The sequence below is a fragment of the Rhinichthys klamathensis genome, unplaced genomic scaffold (assembly GCF_029890125.1).
Source record: "Rhinichthys klamathensis goyatoka isolate OS25496 unplaced genomic scaffold, OSU_Roscu_1.1 h1tg000028l_1, whole genome shotgun sequence".
NCBI lineage: Eukaryota > Metazoa > Chordata > Actinopteri > Cypriniformes > Leuciscidae > Rhinichthys > Rhinichthys klamathensis.
Window position 1 is genome coordinate 158,293 of NW_026606578.1, and position 10,382 is coordinate 168,674.

The window sequence follows — 10,382 nt, forward strand, 5'->3', positions numbered from 1 at the left end:
TAATAAAAAGCAAATACATTTGTAGTTATGCTGGTATTGATGAATGGATGAGTGTCCTATCACATCCAGATTTGTAGTAACACTTTGAACTGAACACAGACAGCACACAAGTATTGGAAAAAATTATATTTTAGAAGAACTCACTAGAGGTGACAATTTTCATAACATGAAAAATATACATCGGTATTTTGTCTTTGTACATTAGGCAAAAGAATTGCAGTAGTCTGTCAGAGCCAGAATAAAATTAACCAGAGAATTAAAGATTGTGGGAGAGAGGATGGGATACAGGCATGCACACGCACGCACGCGCACACACACACACACACACACACACACACCTCTGCATAACACTTAATGCTCACTCACCCTTAAACACATACACCTCATCTGAAATCCCAGAAATTGTTAGCAAGAAATCTACATTTAAAGCATGGCTAAGAAACCTATCAAAGAAACCACACAAAAGAGATGTCAAGCACACACACACAAAAATCTGTTCTGATACAAGGGGGAATCTTTACTCGAAATCTCATATGAATATCCAATTTTAGGATGTCCTCGGAAAGTGGGCAACGCAGTTATTGCTACACTAAATAATTCAGAATGCTGGTACAAAGGTTATGGAAGAAAAAAAAACCTTACACATTCACACAAACTTGAGAGGATGTTCAGCAGTTCTTAAACACCTTCCTCCCTTAAGCTCCCGTTTGATGCAGGGCACAAGCCAAGCGTTTTAAATTGGAGGCACTTTTGAAAACAAAAGAGAACTTAAAACATGCAGGAAAAAGAAAAGAAAATCACATCTGATGGGTTTCCTTGCCATTGCCTTCCCGCCTCAAACAGACAAAACAAGAGAAAAGATGAGAACCTGACACTCAGAATGCAGTCATCCTTTCAGCCAAAATAAGAGCACCCCCCCAACCCACCCTTTTTAAAAACCAAATCAGAGAAATACCTTCATGACCCCTAATTAATAAGAAAATGACGTGCTTTACAGCTATTTTTACCTGAAGTGTCCCGAGTGAGAAAGCCATCCAACATGACGAGCATGCTTTGAGTTCTAATTATAGCTTACCCCTTCCTTCCCCACCCTAAAACTGGATTGAGTTTGAGTGACTTTTGTTCAAACCGACAGGCGGGTACGTGAGGCTGCTTGCAGATGTACCAGATCTGATGCACACTAAGAGATGTGAGGCAGCAGGAGGTGGAGGGTAGGAGATGAACTATACTCTTCAAGAACTGTACATGATGTCACACTCTAACTACAGAATTGCTATTTTATTTGGTACTAAGTCCTGCTGGATGGATAGGAACAAGTTATTATATATTATCCGGTTTTTATGTCTGTGCTATGTACACGTCTTTACAATCTCTTCCTGAAAAGTTGTATCAGTTCGTAGACTTGGAGAAAAAAAAAAGAAGGAAAAAAGCGTAATTGTTTGTAAGTTTTTTTTTTCTCTTTTTTGTTGGCACTTGCTTGGCGTGTTCTGTCAGCATCTGTGATGGCCTTATGTTCTATTGCAGCCTATTAATGCCAGTCTGTTACTGCCAACATTCAATGAAAACCAGTCCAGCAATAGGGTGGTAGAGTGCAAGAAAACAGTGCCATGTTGTTTCTCAACTGGAGACCTGTGAAAGACACAGACAGAGATATTAGATTAGATATTTCAACAAATGTCAGACTAATAGACCTTTAGACATCTATAGCCTTCAACAGTTCATTTAGTCAGTGACATACATCAGCGATATCAATCTTTTGAAACTTAACTTACTTTAAACACACTACAGTTACAGGGGTAATGTGTGAACGAGGGGGAAACAGTACAACCAACTGAAAAGTTACCTACGAGAGGCTAAGCAGACAAAAGAGCCACTGTTACCTAATAATCTTTAGCATCGAACCTCTATTTTTAAACAAGCCTTGTGAACCTGTTCTAACAGGTTAGCCCACAACATTACTATGACAGAACTCTACTCAGACTGACAAAAGCCCTATTCCGAGGGGATTAGTTCTGTACGGGATAGTGAGTGCAACATGAGAGTTGGGTGATTTTTAACCCTGTACAAATCAGCAATGTCAGTAATATTTTCCTGACTTTTTATGTGCTACGCATTCATATGCAGATAAAGCACATTTTACCTTATATTAAAAAAAACAACCACAGGTAAAAACAGATCAGTGTAAATCAACATGCTAATAAAAAAAGTCACCTGAGGGATAGCTTTAAAACTTGTGATAAAAAATTATCTGCATCACCTGGCTCTGTGCTCGTGAGTTTTCAATAAGTCAGTCAAGTTAGGGAATTGAAAAAAAAATGGTCACAAGACATCAGCAGTAAAACAAGATGGTAAAAGTCCACTTGCTTACCCTGAAAATAGTGAAGCTACAAGCTGCTAGATGAATTTCACTCAAAGGCAGTCTCTTGGCTCTTTCTCACACAGCGGGCAACTTTTCTTTTGAATTCACCATGTCTGTCTTCCCTCCACTCTTTCTGAAATATTAGATAAAAATGAATGCATAAATACACATATAATTTATCTAATTTATCACTTAAGTGAATAAAAGTACAGCAGCATCACATTCTGCTAACATGCCCACAATGGAATACGAAGCATATATATGTATTAAATAGTTATTGATCAGCCGAGTATGTTAGTTTTAACAAGTTAGCATCAAGCTTACTGCTGCATCAACATTGGCAGGGGAATCTCCATTGGGGTCAGCTAGCATAGAGATGACACTAATCATAATGGTCTCTACGGTGTGGATGGGGAGCCAACGCTCTTCTGGTTTCTCGTAGCCGTATTTATCCTCCCCCGGTTCGTGCAATATCGAAATACAAACATCACCATTCTTGTCAACTGCAAACACAATACAGAAACAGGACATGAGGATTGCATGCAAGTTATTACAGTCTTACACAGTTTGACATACATGAACCATTTTTTTCTGTTGCTATTCATTTAATATAATAGATAAATATGGTTGCTGAAAGAATAATTAAATCAACACAATAATAAACAAGAGGCAGGGAATGTGAACATTTTACTAAGGTTTATCCCATAATTTTTCCCTCATTAAAATATTACACAGAAGAATATAACTTTTAAAAATTTCTTTAAAATCATGTACATTCACATTAAAAAAACCTCCTGTCATATCAATAGATTTTATCAAAGCGATTTATTTTATATAGAGGAGGTCTCCTAATGGGAGCAGACAAGTTTAGATTAGAAGACCAGCCAAAAACACACACAATGGTAGGCAAGCACCATTACTAGACATTTTGCCAGTGAAATAAAATATTTACATTCTGAATAATAAGCAACAAAAAGCATTTGCATGAAGCTGAATTCACAACGCTAGGTGTCAGTGTAAGTGCAATATAGCTTTTATATCAGCCCAAATGGTGCTCACTGCAGAGCCAAATGACCTGCAGCTATTCATGGGTTGAGCTTGACCTAGTCCAGCTCCACCTCTGTGGATATAATGGGTGGAGGGATGGGTAGGGTTAGGGTGTGGTTGAACCTTCACCCATTACGCCCAAATTACAACCAGAGAGGAGGAGCTGAACTTCACACTCCACCGATGGATCTGCAGTGAGCAGCCTCTCTATCAGCCGAGGGCAACCTGAATAAGGGATGTTTACATTCGGTGGAAACCTGCAAACAACAAATCTCACAAAAATGTTTCTCAGTTTTACAACATTAAATACAAACATTGCTGATAAACACAGCTCAGAAAAAAATGTGAAAGACCCAGTGGGATGAACCCACACTTACCATTTGGATGCCATATTTCTGTTATGAACTTCATTTTAGGAGGCCTGAGAGGATAGTCTTTGGGAAATGTAAGATGGGCTTTAAAGACGCCACCCTCACTGTAAACAGAAAAAAAAAAAACATAACAGGCTTAAAGCTTTATTCAGTAACAATATTGTGGTGGTAAATTCTTTGCAATGTATTAAAATATTCTGCAACTGCTTAAACTGTGCCAGTTAGGATCCCCTACGGCACCACTAAAACGTGTGTGTACTGTGTATACATATTCCTCTTCATTAAGAACAACCACAACCAGGCTGTCATTTGCCATGGGGCAATCCATATTAAAGTCATCGTTCACACAAAAATTTTAATTCTGTCATAATTTACTCACCCTCCCTCATGCCTATATGACTTTCATTTTCTTCTAAGCAACACAAAACTTACATTTTGAAAACTGTACTGCTCATTCTTTGTTAAAGTGAAAATTGCAGGTTAACCACCACAACCAATTAATGTGTAAATTAAAGTGCTCAATATGTATACATTTAAAAATGTCTGTCTTAAAATGCATTAAAATAACATTTATTGGGGTTTCTTCAAAGGTAGCATGTTTTTTACAGTATCTGGGTGATGACGTCATAAGAGGGAGCGCGGCCGGTAATGCACTCACTCTGTGTGTTCGAGTTGAGGGAGAATAAAACGATTTGCGGGACTCCCGCAAACTAGAAATATCTATGAATAAAACATAAAAACGAATACATTTGTATTCATCTGTTGCAGAAAAGCAACAAGAACAACTAAAACAAAATAGAAACGATTTACAGGCCAGAGTTTTATTTATAACATGTTTGCAGCGATGAGCGATATAGCCAATCACAGACTGATTTCTAGGAACGCAATGGCCAATCAGAAGCATTTACGATAGACTTCCCTCACCGCTCAAAAAGGACTTTTTGTTCAGTGATGAATTCTGTATGCTGGCAAATCCTCGAATTATAACAAACAAAGTGTATATATTATGAAAGATTCGTTGATAATAACAGAGATGTGTGAGATCGCGATGCACTGATGTCAGCTTTTTAGGAATTATTATGGGAGTGCACTTTGCGCGCAGTCATGCCAAACCATGCATGACTGTAAGTTAGCCTGCTTGTTTTTATGTTATAACAGTGTGGTTTGTGTGTTAATGCTTTAATAACAAATAATTTATCAGGAGCATTTATGCTGATGTGTATGGTGGCGACACGTAGGCTAACTTGAAAGTATTTGGAGGTACAGAAAAAAAGTCTTTTTGCGGGCGGGAGCAGGACAAAACATAAATGTTGCGGGCGGGAGAAAGTAACATAGAAAGTAGTTGAGAACGTCAGTTATAATAATGACCCACGTATTTAAAAATGGTCGGGTTTAAATCGGGCTCGGGATCATAATTACAGTTAATGTGTCGGGCCGGGCTGGGCTCGGACACAACGTGCTCGGGTAGGGTCGGGCTTGCATACCCGAGATCTACCTCGGGTATGCTAACACTTACAGGCACGAATCAGTCGTTTGTCCTTGGGGAACTTGTGGAGCCTCTCCCCCGTTTTTGATGTATTCGTACATCCCGCACAAACACAATAGTTAACCATTTTTGCTGGCTAGGTCTCCAATATAACTGCTAGCCGACTTGCCGTTTAGACTAACGGTAACTCTAGGCTTGGAGCATAGACCAGGCATAGACAGTAAAAGCTTGGAGTCCCTTTTATGATGTCACGCCCAGCCTAGTGGAAGGGAGGGGGCATGCTTAAAACCACTGTAAAACGTACCAACTTTTCATATTATAATCAGCATTTTGGTATAAAAAAAAACTAAAAAACAATTGTGGGCGGTTCTTAACTTTATGTTTAGTAAGCACATTGCATTATCTTTGTGAAAAATGTAACCTGCAATTTACACTTTAATGATGACAGTTGTCATTTTTGGTTGCACTAATCCTTTAACTGATGACATAATTTAAATTTGTAAATAAAAATGTCACATGGTATTTCATAAGACAACAAAAAGACTTACTAGAGTGTATCAGGAGGACCGATTATTAGCACTTCCCATCTGTAGAGGTCATTATCATCTATCAAACCGGCTGAGAAACCTTCCACAGGATTTTTATTTAGTTCTGTCAGGAAGAGAGAACATGAAGATACTGATCAGCTATTTTAGATGAAAGAAGAAAAAGTAAACGTGGCATTTGTGCTAACACATGGGTGTTAATACTTGGACCTGCACACAGTAACACCACCAAAAACTGTTTTCACATCTGGGGACAATTTTAGACAAGAAATGAGCAATTTGCCTGTTTGTTATCAGTTCAACTGACTGAGCCTGAAGCCAAAGAACGTCCATCTATTGGTGCCTGTGGTCTCAGACGCTCTGTCTGAACTTCTGTGTTCTTATAAGAGAGAGCAAAACAAAATCACTGTAGGTTTGAGGATGACCACCTTGTTGACAAAAACAAGTTGACAGTTGTGTAATCCAGTCACATGGATATGTCATTTTTATGAGCGCATTAAGATCTCACAAGTGCCACATTTTCCTGGCCCGTATCTTTTAAGTCCAACATAAATGGATGTTGTGAGGCTTTTGTTCCCACAGAGGGTTCACTGAGTTTAGAACAAGGCCGGTGAGTTCACCATGCTGGTCCTGCTGAAAGGAGACAACCAAAACAGCCCCGATCCCCTGAATTAGTCAATGAGCCGCAGGGCCACCGCAGAACCTGACGCCATGACAGACCCGGGGTGCCACTCACCCTGTCAACCCTTGGAAAGAAATAGGCGAGTTGCCTCTATGAGTGTGTAAGATGAGTAATTTGGGGGGATGGGGTTGCTTGAGCGGTCTATGCAGCAAAGAGACAGCTGTCATGAATCAGATCTAACATTTTTAACATGATCTGAACTGTTCATGTTTAAACTGAGAACTCATGCTATCTGCTTAGTTTGACCCTTTTACAAATAATTCACTTCACTGGCTGCACTGCGCAAATGGGGCCCAGTGGAGAAATCCTCCTCTGGCTTGAGCTCAGTAAAGCTGACACTCACGGATCATGTTGCTCAGTGTGTTTATTGGCCAAAGAACAGGAGAAACAAACTAGTAACGACTCTAGTAACAGCTAAATTCGTATATAACCAGTAAATAAAAAAGCACGTTGTGTGTTCATCACGTATGTAAATCTATTATGAAGAGTACAGTTTGACTGGACTGTACTGAGTCTGACTGCACTGTAGTTCACTCTGTACCAGTGAGCTGGTGTTCAAACAGCAACCATCAATTTGTTAGCTTAGCCTGTTAGCCAGCTAGAAAAACAAAGGGATTTGATCGCCCCGCTGCGGGGACATGGTACACAATGCACGGCTTATAAATCTCACTTTTACGCCTTATGATTACAATACTGGTTTGACGGATCAAGATAAGATGGTAAACGGAAATTGGACCAATGACAGAGTTTCCCTGAGACTATAACCGACGGCTGGTGCTCCTATGTAAACTGCGTCCGGAGTCCAAACACAGATGTCAAAACACGGACTGGCCGACTGCGAGCGGCCCCGCCGGAGTGATTACAGACAAAACTGCCTGACATACATTTACAAAAGCAAACTGAATAAAACCATACAAATGTACGCGTATTATTACTTTAATTAAATCTTAACGGCTCTCGGATGAATATTCCATCATAAGTGGTACCAAAACAGCATTTAAAAATAACAAAAGACGGCGGAGATAGCCTTTAGCCGGCTACTTTAGCTGCTAACTCGCTAACGAATGCTTCACAATAAATGCAGCGCTCGTTAGCAGCTAAACTAGCGGCTAATTGCTAAACACCTCCGTCTTGACTGCATTGACAGGCTAAATGTTCACCGGTTTGTTAGCCTGGCTTTGCCAACAGCCTTGAAAAATTACCTGCTAGCTGTCTCCTGAGTAACAGTGCTGACTGGGGCTCCGTCATGTTTTTATAAGTTATATTCTAGGTCGACAGTCGTTCACTTCGCTAAGGAGAAAATATGTTTGAATTTGCTTGCACGTCTTTCCGTCTCTTCTCTAGTCCGTTTTGCTCAACATTCTGATCCGGTGTGCGCATGCGCTCTGCTCTCTATGAGGCCGCGAGGAGAGAAGGATTCGCGCATGCCCCAGCATACACGACTAACAGTGATGGCTTTGAGTGCAAGATTTTGTGTTAGCGCTCCAATGGTGTTGTTGTGTGAGTCTATTGAAAACGTTTTTCCAGTCCAAAATTCACGTTGAAGACGATACAATAATAACTAGACATGTAGGCCTATACATTTGAATTATGTTGTTAGTGAGTCTATTGAAAACGTGATTCCAGTCCAAAATTCACACAGAAGACGATAAAATAATCACTAGATGTACATTTTGTGAAGAAAATGTGACTGGTTCAAAACTCGTCACTAGGCAGTTGCCAGGACATTCTGCATGTTTGCAAGATAACACGATAAGCACCACTAAGTAACATGTTTTCTCCTTATAGCTTAATGCTCTAGCTACTTAGTGTATGTTTAGTGATTAATTAGGCCAGTTTAGGTGAAAAGTTTCTGATTTTATCAATATTATCTGCCTGCAGTCCCGGAGGCTGCATTTTCAGGACCCCACTTCTAGGACCGCATTTCTAGGACCCTAGTTTTTTTTGTGACAGCGCCACCTACCGAGTCGGAGAACCGCAGTCCCAGGAACGCATTTCCAGGACCCTAGTTTTGGAGGAACGAAAAAAGTGCCACCAAGGCAGTATCTCCACCCAGTTTTAACTACATTAGAGTTTTTTAAAAAGTTTTATTACACCCAAATACTACTTTCTTTATTGCAATTAAACCAGGTTCCTAGGAATGTTGAGAAATTGGGTCTAAGTAGCATACTATAATATAACTCAAGTAAAATAAACAAGGAATCATGTTATAGCCTTTTCAGTCACTCGATGGACCACATTTTCAAGTACAGAGGGAAGACAAGGATGACTCAGGGGGTAGATTGATTGTGTATTTTACAAAATAATATATAACACTTGAACTTGCACACAAAATATTTTACAAAATAATATGTAACAACTGAACTTGAACACACACAAAAACAAATTTGATCATGACGTGAACCACTTCAATGGATGGACAAACACATGGACAACATCATCACTGACTCCTAAGAGAGAGAAAGAGAAGTGAATTAAATAAGGAACATTTAGTTGAACATGTTCTACTCTCTAATTTTAAATTTCATATTTAAAAGATCTTAGTTACCACAGAGTAATGATAATGATAAAAATAATGATATCAATCTTCATACCAATTACTGTTCATAATACAATTATTGCATACTGTTCAAAGATTTGGAAAAAAAAATGATTTTGATGTTGTGGGAACAAAGGTTCTAGAAACACTCATGTCAATAAAGCCCATCTGAACTGAGAAAAAAATAATAGAGAGAGATGCAAGAAATCTGAATAGAAATAACATTATTGACACGACTTTTCCTGACCATATATAAGTAGGCCTATACAGTAAATGACACAATCTAACACGTGGGATTTTAACAGTCAATTATTATAATGGCCTCTCTGATATGTCTGACTATTAAAATGTCATATGTCTCAACCAACTTTATAAAACCATGTCAAAATGAAGAGACGTACACATAACATGTATTGTGGGTAACGTTAACAGGCTTACTGTGAGCACGTGACAGTGAAAACATTACGATTATTTTAACTGAATTAAAATGGAAAAACAATGAGTAATTAACAAGCTTTCAGAACGAACATGGTACAGTTTATTGTGCTGTAAGTAACTCAACACAGGCTTAGCCTATCATGCAACAGCTCCGTTAAATGAACCGTAGTATTTCATTTTCCAGCATTAGAGGCTAATATATGATGGCTATGCATTCAAGACTGTTTAGCAAATCACCAGCACGTTGGCAACGTTAACTTTCCAATGAAATGCATCACAATTGTTTTTAAAGTTAAACAAATAAAAATTGATTCGCATTTGATACTCACACTCTGAATGTCATCCATTTTCGCTGGTCCTCTAATTCGGTAGGTGGCGTTGTCACTAAAAACCTAGGGTCCTAGAAATGCGGTCCTAGAAGTGGGGTCCTGAAAATGCAGCCTCCGGGACTGCAGGCAGATGCTACTCGATTTTATGGACAGTAGGCCTACAGTGTCATTCAACCACTGGGCGGCAGTAAAGAGTAGGCTAATACAAAATTCCAGTTCATCTATTGCGTAATTATTGATCGGCATATAATTTAGTATATAATTTAACGAAACCCATCCTGCTTTTTATAATGGTAACCCATATAATTGTAATGCATTATTAATCATAAGCCTAATTATAATGCATACCACAACCTACTTTTTCATGACATCAGTTTATCATTCATTGAAATCAGCGATACAGATGTGGTGAGAGGTCACTGCTCACTGTAAACAAGTACATGATTGTGATGATGTGGTCTTACAGAAAACGGATATCATGTGCATAACATGGTAGAATGTACAGAGGCTCAGAGGCTTTGTATTTTGGAGAAGTTGTTATAGGCAGAGATGATTTCACAAGAACGAAACACTTGTTTCGTATGGG

General features: G+C 39.0%; 1 protein-coding gene across 1 annotated transcript; it reads right to left on the bottom strand.

Moving 5' to 3' along the window:
• Positions 1–111: 111 nt before the first annotated feature.
• ube2g1a (ubiquitin-conjugating enzyme E2G 1a (UBC7 homolog, yeast)) lies at positions 112–7,875 on the bottom strand. The gene is made up of 6 exons (XM_056244624.1): positions 7,693–7,875; positions 5,812–5,914; positions 3,784–3,881; positions 2,684–2,862; positions 2,369–2,492; positions 112–1,629 (listed from the first exon to the last, which is right to left on the bottom strand). The coding sequence occupies exons 1-5, from the start codon at positions 7,736–7,738 to the stop codon at positions 2,406–2,408; spliced, it is 513 nt and encodes a 170-aa protein (XP_056100599.1). The 5' UTR covers positions 7,739–7,875; the 3' UTR covers positions 112–1,629; positions 2,369–2,405.
• Between the last annotated feature and the right edge of the window lie 2,507 nt (positions 7,876–10,382).

Excerpts from the sequence above, each read along its gene's own strand:
- ube2g1a (XM_056244624.1), bottom strand. The coding sequence starts at position 7,738 with ATGACGGAGCCCCAGTCAGCACTGTTACTCAGGAGACAGCTAGCAG. Across the intron at positions 2,863-3,783 it reads AGAAATATGGCATCCAAATG|TTGACAAGAATGGTGATGTT; the intron begins GTAAGTGTGGGT and ends TTGTGTTTGCAG. Across the intron at positions 2,493-2,683 it reads CTGCCAATGTTGATGCAGCA|AAAGAGTGGAGGGAAGACAG; the intron begins GTAAGCTTGATG and ends CTAATATTTCAG.